This window comes from Calidris pugnax, unplaced genomic scaffold, assembly GCF_001431845.1.
Source record: "Calidris pugnax isolate Ruff unplaced genomic scaffold, ASM143184v1 scaffold20, whole genome shotgun sequence".
In the NCBI taxonomy this organism is placed as follows: Eukaryota; Metazoa; Chordata; class Aves; order Charadriiformes; family Scolopacidae; genus Calidris; species Calidris pugnax.
In genome coordinates this window covers 15,825,707-15,844,085 of record NW_015094510.1, presented here as the reverse complement: position 1 = coordinate 15,844,085, position 18,379 = coordinate 15,825,707, and the positions used below count along the sequence as shown (strand labels likewise).

General features: G+C 42.4%; 1 protein-coding gene across 1 annotated transcript in view; it reads right to left on the bottom strand.

Moving 5' to 3' along the window:
• Positions 1–1,425: 1,425 nt before the first annotated feature.
• Positions 1,426–18,379, bottom strand: part of FNDC3A (fibronectin type III domain containing 3A) — a 125,726-nt gene continuing 108,772 nt past the window's right edge. The window contains exons 18-26 of the mRNA XM_014965979.1: positions 17,520–17,625; positions 17,257–17,432; positions 16,134–16,247; positions 14,571–14,720; positions 14,203–14,486; positions 12,053–12,262; positions 7,686–7,852; positions 6,916–7,043; positions 1,426–4,046 (exon numbers count right to left, since the gene is read on the bottom strand). Coding sequence (XP_014821465.1) covers positions 3,732–4,046; positions 6,916–7,043; positions 7,686–7,852; positions 12,053–12,262; positions 14,203–14,486; positions 14,571–14,720; positions 16,134–16,247; positions 17,257–17,432; positions 17,520–17,625 — 1,650 coding nt within the window. The 3' untranslated portion in view covers positions 1,426–3,731. The remainder of the gene's footprint in view (positions 4,047–6,915; positions 7,044–7,685; positions 7,853–12,052; positions 12,263–14,202; positions 14,487–14,570; positions 14,721–16,133; positions 16,248–17,256; positions 17,433–17,519; positions 17,626–18,379) is intronic.

The following is an 18,379-nucleotide window of genomic DNA, read 5'->3' as shown; positions in this document are numbered from 1 at the left end:
CCCCGCCCCGCCGCCCTGAGGGGACCCGGGCACCGCCGACCCCACAGCCCTGAGGGGAGCGGGGCACCGCCGCCCCTCGCCGCCTGGAGGGAGCGGGGCGGCGCCGCTCTGCCGGCGCCCGAGGGGAGCCGGGCACGGTTCCGAGAGGAACCGGCTACCGCCGTTGCCCCGGCACCTGAGGGGAGCGGGGCACCACCGCCTCCCGCCACCCGAGGGGAGCGAGGCACCGCCACCGACAGCCCTGAGGGAAGCCGGGCACCGCCGCTCTCTCGGCGCCTGAGGGGAGCCGGGTGCTCTCCCCGCGGCGCCTGAGCGGGGCGGGAACCAGCCTCCTGAGGAGAGCGGGACGCCGCCGGCCCCTAACGCCCTACGGGAGCGGGGCACCGCCGCTCTCCCGCCGCCCTGAGCGGAGCCGGGCCCCGCCGCCTGAAGGGAGCCGGGCACCACCGAGCACCGCTGCCCTGAGGGAAGCGGGGCACCGTCCTGAGGGGAACGGGGCACCACCGCCTCCCGCACCACCTGAGGTGAGCGAGGCACCGCCACCGACAGCCCTGAGGGAAGCCGGGCACCGCCGCTCTCCCGGCGCCTGAGGGGAGCCGGGCACGGTTCTGAGAGGAACCGGGTACCGCCGCTGCCCCGGCACCTGAGGGAAGCGAGGCACCGCCACCCCACAGCTCTAAGGGAAGCCGGGCACCGCCGCTCTCTCGGCGCCTGAGGGGAGCCGGGTGCTCTCCCCGCGGCGCCTGAGCGGGGCGGGAACCAGCCTCCTGAGGAGAGCGGGACGCCGCCGGCCCCTAACGCCCTACGGGAGCGGGGCACCGCCGCTCTCCCGCCGCCCTGAGCGGAGCCGGGCCCCGCCGCCTGAAGGGAGCCGGGCACCACCGAGCACCGCTGCCCTGAGGGAAGCGGGGCACCGTCCTGAGGGGAACGGGGCACCACCGCCTCCCGCACCACCTGAGGTGAGCGAGGCACCGCCACCGACAGCCCTGAGGGAAGCCGGGCACCGCCGCTCTCCCGGCGCCTGAGGGGAGCCGGGCACGGTTCTGAGAGGAACCGGGTACCGCCGCTGCCCCGGCACCTGAGGGAAGCGAGGCACCGCCACCCCACAGCTCTAAGGGAAGCCGGGCACCGCCGCTCTCTCGGCGCCTGAGGGGAGCCGGGTGCTCTCCCCGCGGCGCCTGGGGGGGGCTGGACCCCGCCGCTCTCCCGGCGCCTGAGAGAAGCCGGGTGCTCTCCCCGCGGCGCCTGAGCGGAGCCGGGCACCGCCGGGCAGCGCTGCCCCGAGGGAAGCGGGACACCGTCCCGAGGGGAACGGGTCTCACCGCTCCCAGCCGCCCCGCGGGGAGCCGGGCCCCGCCGCTCGGGAAGGGAAAAGCGCTTCCAAGCCGGTGGGGGACAGGCCAACAGGACGGACCGACAACAGCGAAAAAGAATGATGCTTTTATTTTCCACAGATTTTTTTTTTTTTAAAGATACTTTGCTACATAGTTTATGTATTTTCTATATCAGACTATACAGGTTCGTCTTCATGGAGCCCGACGTTGTACAATTGTAAAGTGATATGTTTGGTAGTGTTATCTATAACGTTTTAAAAAGTTTAGAGTTTTTCATTTTTTTTTCCTTTTTTTTTTTTTTCTTTTTAAATTTGTTTTTGGAATGTACAGTATATGAGGTAAAATTAAGATTACATTAAAAACTGTCTTCAATGCAGTAATACGCACTGAGGCTCAAATGGCAAATACACTATTAAATGACTATCAAAAATAGGAGCTCATTTGAATTTTACTATGAAAAACATAAGTCACTGCAGATTTAACTGTAGTAACAAATCTTACCGTTTTAGACATTCAACCGTAAGAAATCTCTGGGCTGTTACACGCAACCTCATTTGCACTGCCAAACATGGCACTTTTAAGAAGGTTCTAGAAAACATCAGTTTATCGCGGTATCCTGCGGGAAGGTATCAGCCTATACGTACAAATGACAGATTCGAAATAAAATGTAAACATACAGTACATTTTAAAGACAGATCGTTCTCGCCACGTGGAGGCCAAGTTCTTTGCCAGTTCTTTTTTTTTTTTCTTTTTTTTAAAAAAAAAAAGAAACGAAACTCAGTGACATTATTCTACAGCACAGATCATTGGACATATAAACAATTACAATACATGCCCGTTCTAATATAAGAGAAATTCTTCAGAGATCTTCAAAGCACAAGACAGAGGTTCCTTGTTTTTTTTATTATTATTAAGACCGACAGAAGTGTTTAATACCATTAAAAATGCTAAACTGAACACAACTAGAAGTCATTAATGATCCACTATCTTGTAACTCAAATAAATTAAAAATAGCTAATTACAAAGTGTATAACAAATAACGTAAGTGTGATGAGACAAGGAGTTTTTTTTTTTTTTCTTTTAAAGATAGTTTCACTACAAGCTTTATGTCACTGGCGATCATTGACATCTAGCAAGATGTTCAATGGGATACTTGATAAAAATTCAGTCTGGTCATTCAAGAACCCACAAATGCAAGCTCACAAAACATTGATGAGTTATGCAATTGCAAAGTGCTCTAATGCAACATTAACTACATGCAATCAACAATTTGGTACAGTATCCAAAGAGACATTACATTAAACATCAGGATCTCGAGAAAAAAAGCAGCTTTAAGTTTTCTGGTGCAAATTACTACACTTCGTCTTCGGATTTGGTGCCCCAAAGAAAGAAAAGAGAGGAAGGAAGGAAGGAAGAAAGAACAAACAAACAAACAAACAAACAAAAACAACAAAAAAAAGGCAGTGCTTGATTCTGGTGGATATGGCAAGTGAATGTCGGGGAAACAGCAAAATTGCAATCATGAATTTGATCTCAAAAATCTATCAACCAGCCAAAATCAGAGGGCACAGACATCTGTATAAACTGCATCCGATCAAAGGTCAACTTGGGAGATGTGGTTTTTTCGATTTAAATAATAAGTCTAAGAAAGTTCTCTCACACTCTCCCTTCTATATTTGTAAGAAGTAAAAGAGGCATTTTTTTGTAAGTAAACATCAAATCCTGGGGGCAAGATAAACCACTTGTGCCATCCCCTTGTAAGTCTTTCGAAAACATCTACTTGCAGTGAAGAACTCCACATTTATCAGATAAGAAGCTTCCTTCATGCATACTCTTCCATCCAGTTTATTATTTGCTGCCTGAGAAAAGCCCCTTCCGTTTTTTCAGCATAAATCCTGCTTCCCAAATAATTAAGACAAATGAGGAGGTAGAAATACAGCGCTAAATTGCTTTCACAGCATCGGATTAACATTGTATACAGCACAAGTTTGTTAGTGTACGTTTTAAATGCGATCTACACATTCTTCCCTGTTAATGGTAGCAACCCTTCAAAGTGTAGGCCAGGAAACCTTTTATTTGTTTTGATTTATTTCTTTTTTTTACACTCGCGTTTACTGGTCAAAGCCTTTTCGTTAAACACTGCTTGCCTGCCCCAGAGAGAGTTTGTACTGCAAGAAGGCATATTAAAGAAAAGGTTGTATTTCTGTGGCTTGCGTTCTAGTAACGTGCGCCAGCCTACACCTACCAGTAAGCATCTTAAAGTGGCTGAAAAGGTTTGCATCAGTCCCAATGCCGGTGCTAAATGCCTGGTTTTGTCAAAAAGCGAGAGAACAGAATTACTTTTTAGAGTATGAGAAAGTAAAATGTAATGGGCAGCGGTTCTCAAAGTCAACCTCTTCACTTTATTACGAAGTACTGAATGATAACAGCGATCAGGATGGAAAAGATAGCAAAAAGTGCAAGGATGACGGCAGCGCACACCTGGTCGCTCTGTGACCATTGCGTCCTTGTGGTTTGCACAGTGTCCTTGGTGGTGGTGGCCGGCGGCTCAGTCCTCTGAGAGATGAATAGCACGGGGGTGCTGTAGGGGCCCACCAGGTCCTGGTGACCTGCTGTCTCTTGGCACTGTCGAATGGCACAGGCGCGGAAACGGTACTCACAGTTCAGCTGGAGGCCTGTGTATCGGAACGACCACTCCGGACCCTTGTAAATCTGGAAACAAAGGAAAAAAAAACATGATACATCAAGTAAAAACGCCTTACAGACATGCATGTACCTCAGTATGGCTTTGTTTATGGTGGCAGGAACTGTAAAAATCATAGAATCACAGAATGGTTGGAGTTGGAAGGGACCTTAAAGATCATCAAGTTCCAACCCCCCCGCCATGGGCAGGGACACCTCCACTAGAGCAGGGAAAAAGGATGACTCCTCACCAGTGTTTTCACCCATGCAAGGAAAAATGGACAGAAAGCTCACAAACACAATTTAAACGCCAGATAAAGCCTCCAGTCCTTTTGGTGAAACAGGAAAAGAACTACAAGTGCTTTTACGGCATGATCTTCAGCCTGGAGAAGAGAAGGCTCTGGGGAGACCTTATAGCGGCCTTCCAGTGTCTGAAGGGAGCCTACAGGAGAGATGGGGAGGGACTCTTTGTCAGGAAGTGTAGTGACAGGACAAGGGGTAACGGTTTTAAATTGGAAGAGGGGAGATTTAGATTAGATATTAGGAAGAAATTCTTTACTGTGAGGGTGGTGAGACACTGGAACAGGTTGCCCAGGGAAGCTGTGGATGCCCCATCCCTGGAAGGGTTCAAGACCAGGCTGGATGGGGCTTTGAGCAACCTGCTCTAGTGGGAGGTGTCCCTGCCCATGGCAGGGGGGTTGGGACTTGATGATCTTTAAGGTCCCTTCCAACTCTAACCATTCTATGATTCTATGAGTACACACCAAAGAAACTGTCAGAATCCCCAATGTTAAGGTGTTTTTAGTGACTACTTACAACGTAAATATTACACCATGGGATGTAATATACAATATTGTATCACAGGAATTTGTTGCCTGAAGAGCTGTTGCTGTGCCTGTGGCTACTCATAGTCCTGGAAAGTCCTCCGACAGCCGGGCAGCTGAGCTTTACTGGAACCTACAGCCTAGAGAATTACCTTTCCCTCGAGAAATCGTTCCCCCATGGAGACAGGAAGTGCAGCTTCCTCAAAATTCTGCTAATTTGTATCATGCTTTTTGTAGTGAGCAAACACGCCACGGCCACACATCCTACTCCAGCTCTGCCAGCTGGCAGGGGCTCGTGTCCCCAGCTGCCTTGCCAGAAGCTCCTTTCCCCCATGTGTGCTTGCTGGGGTATTTATATGGTTGCTCCCTAACCCCTTTAAGAGCGGGACTGATGTATGTAGCTTGAAGAGCAAACCACTGACTTACTCTGTCTGAAGCACGTAGGGAGCAACGCCATGAGCAACTCGGCTGAGGGATCAGGGAGAAGGAGGAGAGTGAAGTTTTGGCAGGGAAATGGTAGGGAACAGCTTGGAGCTGACTTCCAGGGAGTTTATTTTTTGTCCATGTCATAGAAAATTGTCACCATCATGTCTAAGTATCTTAAGGGCTGTTTCCAAGGTTTTTACTTCTGGACTGTTCCAATTTTAATTTTTGCAAACTAGTCTTCTCATTTTATTTTAATTTACTGCCCTGGAGAGGCAAAAGGAATCATGTACCTCAGTCTACTTCGTTTTTCCAGGCTTAACGCGTAACCTTTATTTTCTTGTCCAGCTCAATGCACACTGCCCATCAAAGCGTGATTTGACTCTGTGTCTAGAAGCAACACTGACCACACCTTACTTTCATATTTAATGTTGCATTCACAATTTTAAAGTTACATTACAGAATATCCACATGGGAAGGTAACAAACACCTGGATTATGGTTCATCTTTTAACAAAAATGTAGCACTACACCAAAGGTTATGAATTATCCAAATATCGAGGCCTGTTACCTACCAAAGCACAGACAAAATTTATTTAATATTGACCTATAATAAAATTATAATATACCAGAATCAATGGTGTTTCCTTTCTGGAAGGAAACCTGTTCGCTTAATAGTGCGAAACAGAGTTTCCAAGCCTAGTTTCATGTCAATTATCAGGCAGGTTGCAAGGAAGCAAAATTAGCACTGCACATCCTCTTTTAAATGCAGACTAATCTGTAGCTTGGTGCTTCAAACTGCATTTTAGGATAGTCAAACCTGAAATTAAAACACACTCTCAACTGCTTGACCCTGTGTGCCCTACTACTGAAATGGCACTATGGTAAAAGCCTCATCAGTGAATTATATTAAAAAAAAAGTTTCCCTACACCTCAATGTCCACATTGCAAAAGTTGGGGGTCTTTCCTATCTGCAGTTCTCTGCACAGAAGGATGAAGTGTGAACAGCGGAGGTTCAGATTGGATATTATGAAAAATTTTTACACTGAAAGGGTTATCAAGCATTGGAATGGGCTGCCCAGGGAAGTGGTTGAGGCACCATCCCTGAAGGTGTTCAAAAGACAGGTAGACATAGTGCTTAGTGACATGGCTTAGTGATGTTTGTTTTTTTTAATCAGAGGTAGGTTAATGGTTGACCAGATGATCTAAAAAGTCCCTTCCAACATTGACAATTCCATGATTCTATGACTTTGACATCATCAAAGTTTTTATAATATTTACTGCCTTCAAACAGCTCTTAGTTCAAAGAGAACCCTTTGTTCTTTTTCTCGTAAGTCTCAACTCCGTACCATTGGGTGGATGTTTCCTTTTTGTCAGTTCTTCCCATTAGTGGACAATTTCCCTACCACTTGAGGTGTCAAGCTGTATTTACTAAACATCAGTGTAACCCAGAGAGGCTGCAACTTACCACCATATTTGTATTAATTAAATCTCTTTTCTCTATGATGATGGTTTTAGAAGATAATACCTTTATATTATTTATTAACAAAAAGTTAGCATGGTGACTGAAATCATACTGGAACATGATAATCTTTAAACTGGTTATCACAAATACTAATTGAAGAAAAATACAGTAACTTAAACACGTCATACCTGTTTGAATTCCGAGTCTTTGCCCACCATGACCTGAAGACAGTAGATAACTGGATCGCCCTTCATGGGCTGCAGAACCTCCCAGGTGATCTCACACGTGTGATCGTTTATTCTCTCTATCCTGGGTGCTGCAGGAAGAACACACAAAAGCGACAGCTAGTTCTCCTTTCCCTATCACTTCACGTTATATTTTGATGCTTTGTAAAATGCTATATTCTATCTGCTATTTTGTCTCAGAGAAATAAAAGATTCAGATTCAAATGTATTCTTCCTGAAATGTTTTCTGCAACAACTAACAATTCACAGGGGTCTCTCTTGAGAGAGTTTAGCTACCATCCAAAGAGAAAGCAAGTAGAATTTGGTGACTGCAAGTCTGTATCATATGCAAAAAAAAAGCAAAAAAAAAAGCAAAAAAAAAGCAAAAAAAGGCAAAAAAAAAGAAAAAAAAAAAGCTGTTACGCTTAAAATTATTCTGAACATGCTAGGAAGAATTTCCACCTCAAATTATTTTAACAGCCTGGTCACACTCTCCTGGGAAGCAAGAATTGTAAGTGCAACCCTTCTTATGTCAAAGAATGCATAAATCCCAAGTCTCTCATTTTTACAGCAAATATTTTAGGCTTTAGGTAATTACACGAAAAGAGTATTCCCTTACTATCCCTACCTGCATTTGGAAAAGGGCTCAGCATTCTACATACCCCAAATACTAACAACACCAAACCCAACTTGTCATCCCCCTACCTGCCAAGTGAAAAAAGAAGCACCTTTACCTTTCAAGGCAGCTGGAACAGATTTGGGAGTAGTGAAAACATACTCTTGAGAAAGGGGACCTTCGCCAGCTTCATTACACGCCTGAATACAAAACTTGTATGACGTTGACTCACTGAGTCTTTGTACTTTATATGTATGACATGGTCCTCTGTATAAGGATACAAACCTGAAAATGGAAAGAGTGGCTTATTTTAAACACAGAAAAGGGCTTCTGAGGTAGCTACAGTATTGTCTTGAAATCTGTTCTCATCATTTCCCAGCATCTAATGAGAAGCCCAGAAATACTTATTTCAGGGTTAAATGGTGTTCTGGCATTACTATAAAACAATAAGCTCATTTTCTGGGGCCACGTGTTTTTTTATGTCTTTGAAATAAACTATCTTTTACCCAGAGAGTACCACAGACTGTCTCTTGGTAAAAATGATGCTAAGCGTTTTCAGAAACCCTTCTGCACTTGACACAACGGGAAAGGACAGCAGTTCTCTGTCTCTATGAGCTGCACACGCTGCTTCTTTTTTGTGGCCCCCAACACTGTCAGCTTTTCAAAATTAGGTAACTAGATCTTAGCTCTGTGCTCCTTTGCAACTTTCCCTTACTACACCTAAGAAAGGGTGATGGATCCAACTGCTCTTGTACGTCACTGTCAGAGATGGGTGACTGAGCTACAGCTCACTCAGATCTTCACAGGAGGCCAGTGTCAGGCTTGTAGCGCACAGCAAGTCCTATTCTTAGAGCTCTGTAGACTGGTTGCTCTCCTTCACATTATAATTCTTACACAGACTGATCCTGGCAGCTCTCATTTCATTTTCAATTTTGGTATCCCCAGGACACAGCACAATTTTATCTCTTTCTGTAGGGGTTAATCACCTACTTTGACTTTTAAATGTAAAACAGATGGTACCTGCACATGGCTTAGTCTTTGATAATGGCATGAATTTCTTTCCAGTTAAGGGTCTAACTTCTTTTCCTCCTTAGAGCAGAACAGTTTCACCTGGCAGATCTATTTTGCCTTGCTGCCAAGCCAAAGCTACTCAGGGATTTGGACACGGCACATAGTGTAGCCATACTGTTTATTTTACCATTTAGGCAAGGGTACTTGCTGTACCATCGTAGCTTACATTCCAATTTAACATGAAAGAAGAGATTCCTTAAAGTACTGATTTGTACTATATGAGTACCAAAACCAACCTTCCATTCTTATCCTCCATTTGAAGGTGATACTGAATGGAGTCGGTCAACGCTTTTGGGGTTCCCTCTCCCCACTTCAGCTTGAGAGTCTGAGAACTGTACGCAGCACATTCCAGGCGAGGTGGATCCGGAGGGAGAGGCTTTGTTTTCAGTTTTATGGTGTGGCTGAAAGGACCCGCTCCCAGACTGTTTAGGGCTTGAATTCGTACTCTAGTATTTGGGAAAATAGAGAGAATAAATTAACTTGAAATTAAGAGTCTAAAAAGTAACTGGTGATTTCCACCATTCACATTCAAGAGAGAATAATGGTACCAAATAAAGGATACTTTCTACAATGAAGACTTTTATCAATATTAAGCTTTGATAGGCTGTCATGAATATGCAGGACTGTCCCTTTCCTTGCCACATTTTAAGGAACTGGATTGACTCGAAATAAAAACATGTCAGCATGTTTGCATTGTTCACAGTGGTGAAAAGATGCAAAAGCTGTATGAGCTACTTCAAGAGTGGTCCATCTTCCTGATCCCGCAGGCCTTGTTCCAAAACTTTTGATAGTCACATTGGGGAAACAAGGGAAGGTAAAAAACCCCCACCCCCAGAAGAGCTGGTATCAGTGGGCTGTTGTATCAGGTGAGTTCAAGGATGGCTACAGGAAAGTCTTCTGGACTTTTTGGAACAGATCCGATTCATGTGAAAATGAAGTGATGGTTCCCAGCTGTTTCCACTGGTGACACATCTCTGGGTGCCTGCAAACACAAGCCATCTTGGGGCTGCTGGGAAGGGAGAGGGGGAAACTAGAAGTTGTCAAAGGACACATGGCTGAGGAATTTGTAGAACTTTATATGCAGGAAGAGGGGGTTGGTGGTTTGGGATACTCCATGGAAAAAACTTGCTGGATTAGGTTTGCAAGTAAGAATTAAAAGAAGTAGCCAGAAACGTATTTCTAAATAGGAAAAAGCAGAAAACAGAAAAATCTGAGGCTCTTTGCATATCTCACAGGTAGCCACAGAGAGCAAAGTGTGTCTAATCTCATTTTGCAGACTAACATTTGCTTGCTAAAACAGTATCTGGGTAACTGGAAAAAAATAATCACAATAATTAAATTCTGAAACAATCAACCACACAGTTTCAAAATACTGAAAGGCAAATTTGTGTGCAGGCTTATGAATAAATATTTCTCCTTCACTACAGTAATATTTAACATTACACTACCTTATTATAGCACAGAACTAAGGTTATGCAAACATTTATTTGCACAAGGAGTTGACAGTGTATTCTATAAAAGCACTTTTGTGGGTAGAAGTACAGAAATATCTCTGCAATAGAAGCTTCTCGTTTTTCAGTTTGTTGACACAGAGAACGATGGCTCTCCAAACTGTCAGTATCAAAAAAGTAAACCCAAGTCTTGAAGGATTTGGAAAAACTGCATACCCAGATGATATCCTAGCTGTACTGAAATCAGCGGGCTTAAATTCTGACTTCTGTGGGACTGACATTCTCCTTTAACACTAAGGACATGTTTTTACAACAGGACTGTAGAGTGCCTTCAGGCAGAATTTTGGATTTTTACATTTATATTTTTCAGTAGCCGTTAGGTCAGATGTAAGAGATGATTTTAGTAACTTCAAAATTCTTCAAAAGAGATTTGAAATTGACTGACAGATTTTCAGACATATTCTTCATGCTGATTCCCACCCAAATACTTGCTATTTCTGCAGAAAAAGCATTGCAAGATGTGACTAGCTGCCATTAGATCAGACAATCCAGTCAATAAAGACTGGACATGGTCCTTCCTTGGATAGATTTTATCTCGTCAAACAGATTAGAGGCCATTTATCCATGAAGCAACCAGTCCAAAAACCAGTTATGAATCAGAATCTGTAATCTGAATTCAGTTAAACAGACAAATTAACCAGAGAGATACAACAGCAACACAATAAACAAACTAACATAAATTGTTCTTGAAAGAAAATAAAAGCAACACTGCTCATTGATTCATGATGATCATCATTAGGAAGCTTCCTTTTGCTCCATAGCTACGTACTAATGCCTCTTTTAAAAAGAGTAATGAAGAGAATAAAAAAACATTAAGGAAACAAACAAATAAAGACTCTTGTGGAAGAAACAATAGGCTGTCGAGCAGCGGTGCATGGCATACCTGTAGGTAGTATCTGGCTGTAAGCCATCGATAAAATAGCTCTGAACCTTCCCAACAGTTATGGGCTGCTTATCTCCAAAGTCTATGCTGTAGCCAAGGATTTCAGATCCATGGTCACAAGGCTTTTCCCAGCTTATAGCAAGGCATGTGGAAGGAGAATAGTGTGGACTTTCAACTTCATCTTCACTTAGTCCCCGAAGAGAAGTCACAACTGCAGGTACAGAGGCTGGAGTCATACATGCCACTACTTCACTGAAAGGGCCTGCACCTGCAACATTCACTGCCTGCAAATGCAAAGTAGACTGTGTTTTTATGGCAGGGGCGATTCCCGTTTCCAGATTTCACTAACAACAGTGTCATGTCTTTACCTGAACCCTGCAATAGTATAAAGTGGCAGGCAAAAGCCCTTTCATTTCACAGTTGAGCCCAGGCCCGCAGTAGGAGATCTGCATGCATCCCTCCACACCGCCCCACTCCAGGCGATACTCCGAGATGTCAGCTCCGTTACTCACTGGAACCTTTAAAATGGATACAAAGAGAAGTTAAATTCGCTGACTGAAAAAAAATTCAACCAAACTCACTAGATCTAAATTGTGTTTTTTTTCACAGGTATGTTACCCTCCCATTTCTTTGCTGATTTTCAATGTAGTACAATACAAATAAATCAGAATGCGTTATCACCCTGTAGGGGTTAATCACCTACTTTGACTTTTAAATGTAAAACAGATGGTACCTGCACATGGCTTAGTCTTTGATAATGGCATGAATTTCTTTCCAGTTAAGGGTCTAACTTCTTTTCCTCCTTAGAGCAGAACAGTTTCACCTGGCAGATCTATTTTGCCTTGCTGCCAAGCCAAAGCTACTCAGGGATTTGGACACGGCACATAGTGTAGCCATACTGTTTATTTTACCATTTAGGCAAGGGTACTTGCTGTACCATCGTAGCTTACATTCCAATTTAACATGAAAGAAGAGATTCCTTAAAGTACTGATTTGTACTATATGAGTACCAAAACCAACCTTCCATTCTTATCCTCCATTTGAAGGTGATACTGAATGGAGTCGGTCAACGCTTTTGGGGTTCCCTCTCCCCACTTCAGCTTGAGAGTCTGAGAACTGTACGCAGCACATTCCAGGCGAGGTGGATCCGGAGGGAGAGGCTTTGTTTTCAGTTTTATGGTGTGGCTGAAAGGACCCGCTCCCAGACTGTTTAGGGCTTGAATTCGTACTCTAGTATTTGGGAAAATAGAGAGAATAAATTAACTTGAAATTAAGAGTCTAAAAAGTAACTGGTGATTTCCACCATTCACATTCAAGAGAGAATAATGGTACCAAATAAAGGATACTTTCTACAATGAAGACTTTTATCAATATTAAGCTTTGATAGGCTGTCATGAATATGCAGGACTGTCCCTTTCCTTGCCACATTTTAAGGAACTGGATTGACTCGAAATAAAAACATGTCAGCATGTTTGCATTGTTCACAGTGGTGAAAAGATGCAAAAGCTGTATGAGCTACTTCAAGAGTGGTCCATCTTCCTGATCCCGCAGGCCTTGTTCCAAAACTTTTGATAGTCACATTGGGGAAACAAGGGAAGGTAAAAAACCCCCACCCCCAGAAGAGCTGGTATCAGTGGGCTGTTGTATCAGGTGAGTTCAAGGATGGCTACAGGAAAGTCTTCTGGACTTTTTGGAACAGATCCGATTCATGTGAAAATGAAGTGATGGTTCCCAGCTGTTTCCACTGGTGACACATCTCTGGGTGCCTGCAAACACAAGCCATCTTGGGGCTGCTGGGAAGGGAGAGGGGGAAACTAGAAGTTGTCAAAGGACACATGGCTGAGGAATTTGTAGAACTTTATATGCAGGAAGAGGGGGTTGGTGGTTTGGGATACTCCATGGAAAAAACTTGCTGGATTAGGTTTGCAAGTAAGAATTAAAAGAAGTAGCCAGAAACGTATTTCTAAATAGGAAAAAGCAGAAAACAGAAAAATCTGAGGCTCTTTGCATATCTCACAGGTAGCCACAGAGAGCAAAGTGTGTCTGATCTCATTTTGCAGACTAACATTTGCTTGCTAAAACAGTATCTGGGTAACTGGAAAAAAATAATCACAATAATTAAATTCTGAAACAATCAACCACACAGTTTCAAAATACTGAAAGGCAAATTTGTGTGCAGGCTTATGAATAAATATTTCTCCTTCACTACAGTAATATTTAACATTACACTACCTTATTATAGCACAGAACTAAGGTTATGCAAACATTTATTTGCACAAGGAGTTGACAGTGTATTCTATAAAAGCACTTTTGTGGGTAGAAGTACAGAAATATCTCTGCAATAGAAGCTTCTCGTTTTTCAGTTTGTTGACACAGAGAACGATGGCTCTCCAAACTGTCAGTATCAAAAAAGTAAACCCAAGTCTTGAAGGATTTGGAATACCCAGATGATATCCTAGCTGTACTGAAATCAGCGGGCTTAAATTCTGACTTCTGTGGGACTGACATTCTCCTTTAACACTAAGGACATGTTTTTACAACAGGACTGTAGAGTGCCTTCAGGCAGAATTTTGGATTTTTACATTTATATTTTTCAGTAGCCGTTAGGTCAGATGTAAGAGATGATTTTAGTAACTTCAAAATTCTTCAAAAGAGATTTGAAATTGACTGACAGATTTTCAGACATATTCTTCATGCTGATTCCCACCCAAATACTTGCTATTTCTGCAGAAAAAGCATTGCAAGATGTGACTAGCTGCCATTAGATCAGACAATCCAGTCAATAAAGACTGGACATGGTCCTTCCTTGGATAGATTTTATCTCGTCAAACAGATTAGAGGCCATTTATCCATGAAGCAACCAGTCCAAAAACCAGTTATGAATCAGAATCTGTAATCTGAATTCAGTTAAACAGACAAATTAACCAGAGAGATACAACAGCAACACAATAAACAAACTAACATAAATTGTTCTTGAAAGAAAATAAAAGCAACACTGCTCATTGATTCATGATGATCATCATTAGGAAGCTTCCTTTTGCTCCATAGCTACGTACTAATGCCTCTTTTAAAAAGAGTAATGAAGAGAATAAAAAAACATTAAGGAAACAAACAAATAAAGACTCTTGTGGAAGAAACAATAGGCTGTCGAGCAGCGGTGCATGGCATACCTGTAGGTAGTATCTGGCTGTAAGCCATCGATAAAATAGCTCTGAACCTTCCCAACAGTTATGGGCTGCTTATCTCCAAAGTCTATGCTGTAGCCAAGGATTTCAGATCCATGGTCACAAGGCTTTTCCCAGCTTATAGCAAGGCATGTGGAAGGAGAATAGTGTGGACTTTCAACTTCATCTTCACTTAGTCCCCGAAGAGAAGTCACAACTGCAGGTACAGAGGCTGGAGTCATACATGCCACTACTTCACTGAAAGGGCCTGCACCTGCAACATTCACTGCCTGCAAATGCAAAGTAGACTGTGTTTTTATGGCAGGGGCGATTCCCGTTTCCAGATTTCACTAACAACAGTGTCATGTCTTTACCTGAACCCTGCAATAGTATAAAGTGGCAGGCAAAAGCCCTTTCATTTCACAGTTGAGCCCAGGCCCGCAGTAGGAGATCTGCATGCATCCCTCCACACCGCCCCACTCCAGGCGATACTCCGAGATGTCAGCTCCGTTACTCACTGGAACCTTTAAAATGGATACAAAGAGAAGTTAAATTCGCTGACTGAAAAAAAATTCAACCAAACTCACTAGATCTAAATTGTGTTTTTTTTCACAGGTATGTTACCCTCCCATTTCTTTGCTGATTTTCAATGTAGTACAATACAAATAAATCAGAATGCGTTATCACCGAATCATAGAAGGGTTTGGGTTGGAAGGGACATTAAAGACCGTTGAGTTCCAACCCCCTGCCCTGGGCAGGGACACATCCCATTAGACCAGGCTGCTCAAAGCCCCATCCAGCCTGGCCTTGAACACCTCCAGGGATGGGGCATCCACAACTTCTCTGGGCAACCTGTTCCAGTGCCTCACCACCCTCACAGGAAAGACTTTCTTCCTAATAGCTAATCTAAATTTCCCCTCCTTCAGTTTGAAACCATTACTCCTCGTTCTCTCGCTACACTCCCTGACAAAGAGTTTAGCTTAGCAACCTGAATGGTCAATGGCAAGAGATGGTTGTCTTGAGAGGGTGATATAGGGTACTAAAGTTCTCCCTGACTGAGTCTGTAGTACATGACAGGGATGACAACATGCTTTGCGTTTTCACGCTACAGATGAAAGGACTCCTCCTCTGGACAAGGCCCTGAGAAACCTGACCTAAATTTGAAGTTAGGTCTGCTTTCAACAGAAGGTTGAACTGAATGACACCTACAGCCCCACTTCTACTTAATTACTCCAAGATTCTATAAAGCAGGCATCTGACATTGGTCAAACTAATCCCACCTGGACATTGTAAGAGATTTCTTCAAAAGGCTTTTCAAGGAGAGCTCCTCTGACATACCCAGTAGGAAGCATAAACTCCCAGGTAAAATAGTTTCATCTTTTGTTTCTGTACAGTTCTGTAACTCAAGATATTTCACTCCATTTCAAGCCACTGAAAAGCTATGTTTAAACAGTATTCCCAAATAGAATCTTCCTTTTTACAAGCTTAATTTTTATCTATTGCATTTTTTTTAATCAGATATCTAAATACTATGGATTTATAGGAAGTCTGTGAGGCTTTTGCTACGTTATTACTGATGTAATTACAAAAATTAAATCAGCTTATAAAAACAGCAAATGTACAATAATCTATTGTATTATGTGGATATATTCGCTCTGAGGAAAGATAACGATATTAAAGGAAATTTTTAAGAAATGCAGTGCAGCAGTTGTGGCAAAACTCTTAAACAAAAGAACAAAGTAAGATCTCAAGTACCGCAGGCTGACAACTTACAGCTGTCATATAATGGTATGATGAATGACTTAAGATTTTACTTACAAAGTATTGCATAATCAGGTAAGTATGTTTAAAAATGTGATTTAAAATACCTTTTAAAGTTCAACTTAAAAGATGTAGAAGACAATAATGTTAAGATAGGTGTAAGATGGCATTCTTACCTCCCACGACACCTGAGCACATGCAGCAGATCTACATGCCACTTGAGGGGGCTTGCACTGATCTGGTGGTCCTGGTGCTGTAGTTATTTCACATTTTTCTGAATAAGGCCCAAACTATTAAAAAGGGAGTTGAACAACTAATTTGTAAAAATAAAATTATTACTTTAAAAATAATAGTTTACAAAAATAGGAACATATAATAGGAGCCTGAAACTTTGTATTACTTGCTTATAAAATAAATCTTTGTGGACTGTGGATTCAGGATTTATTTCAGTATCTAACTATTCTCCAGAATAGCTGCAAGAGTCTTCTTTTCTATAACAAATTTCCTCTCACGCAAAACAGGAAAGTGCTATCCAAATCCTTTTTTTTGTAGTTACATGATGGCTGCACTGCAACAGAATGCAATTTGTAACTGCCTATTTATATCTATCTAAAATAAATAAAGGATTCAAAAAAATTCTTGAGCTATAAACCACTCTTTGCAGAGGGGGATAAAATGTTAGGTCACTGCTTTAAAGCCTTAAGCTGCAGAACTCTCCGCAAACAGTGTCAACTGGTGACGATAGTTTTTATGAAGATAAAAACTTGGATACGGAATTAAATAAAGCTTGTTCTACAGCAACAATTGATTTAAACACATTTAATATGCCAAACACAGAAAATATTATTGCATCTGAAAATCTGAAGTTAAACTAAATACAAAAAAAAAAGAATCAGGAAACGCTAATTAGTATGTTCTATAACACCAACAGCTGTAAAAATAAAGGACAATCAATTTACAAAGCTGCATACAGAAAATCATTTACTACCTTACTTCACGTGAGATTCAAGTTGCAACTATGCTTTGACAAAGTACTTGGCATCTCCGAACCATTTCCCAAAGCTATTATTTAGATATAAGACATAATTAGGTATTTTCTCTTCCCTTCATCTAAAACCCCCTTTGTTTTAAACTGATGTTTAACTGTCTGTTCCCACACAGCAATAAGCTATGTGAATCAAATGACTCTACATTACGAAACCCTCATTTTAAAATTACTGTTAAACTCTGCTTTTAAAAGAGAAGTTCCTTAATAGTGATTGCAGTCTCTGCAACTGATTTCATTTCAGATGGCCTTACCCCAGCCTTGTTAGCTGCTCGCAGCCTGAAGTTGTATGTCCTCCCTGGAAGAAGGCTGCCTACTGTGCATTCAACATCAGAGCCTTGGTAAACCTCTCTGTGTTCATCAGTTTCTGCCTGAAACATTTCCAGACCGTAACAGGTAATGGGTGAACCCCCGTCTACCTGAGGTGGTCCTAAAAATAAGAAAGAAAGGCTTATTTAATTTTAGTGTCTAACTCATTTGGGTCCCTTACACTCACTAACAGTTGTGGCAGAATTACCCCAGCGCAGCTGAATTTCTCTTGCTCTTGGTCTACCCTGTAGCCTTGGAGGCTGGCATGGACCAGGAACCACTGCTGGTGTCTGCACCAGTAAAGCATCAGATGCCTAAAAAGGAAAGAGAGATTAATGAAGTCATCTAGGCCAAAACAAGCACTATCAATTATGTCACAAGTAAAGGCAAATACTCGAGCCAGAATCAGGATCTTCAATTTTTTGAACTACATCCTCAAATACATAAAGATGCTTAAGTGATCTGGTGTGTTTTTTTCATAATACCAATATAAAACATGCTACAGTAATCACAAAATATGCAAAATTAACCTTTGCTTTTCTGTTTTGGTACACGTGTTAAGGAGTAGAATTAAAAATGGTACTTAAGTATAAGGACAAACCTAATATAGAAGCTTGAAATATGACTTGTTTAATGTAAAATTCTATTTTCCACCAAACTGCAGTTCAGTGATTCTAAAACCATAATCTAAGGGTTGTATGCTTGTTTCTGTGCAAAGAAGCAAAGGTGGGCAGAAGTGTCAAGCAGAAGAGATTAAAAAAATTGAGATTTCAACTTCTTGATTGCTTAGTAATACTTAACGTGTAAGAAGCTTCCACCTCTGATTTGAAGTGAGTGCAGAAATACACAGCACAACCCGCAGCAGATGGTATTGACTATTCTGGATGCAGACAGGGATGAGTCAGAGAGAGTGCGGGGTTATTAGCTTCAGCGCGATACAGAACAAATAAAAAGTTGATAAGCCTTTTAGTTTACAAGAGAGATACATCTTAAGAGTCTCATCTCACAACTGCTTTCTACATATGTTCCAGAAAGAGCAGATTGGAAGCTCTGCTGCTTTTCAGTTCC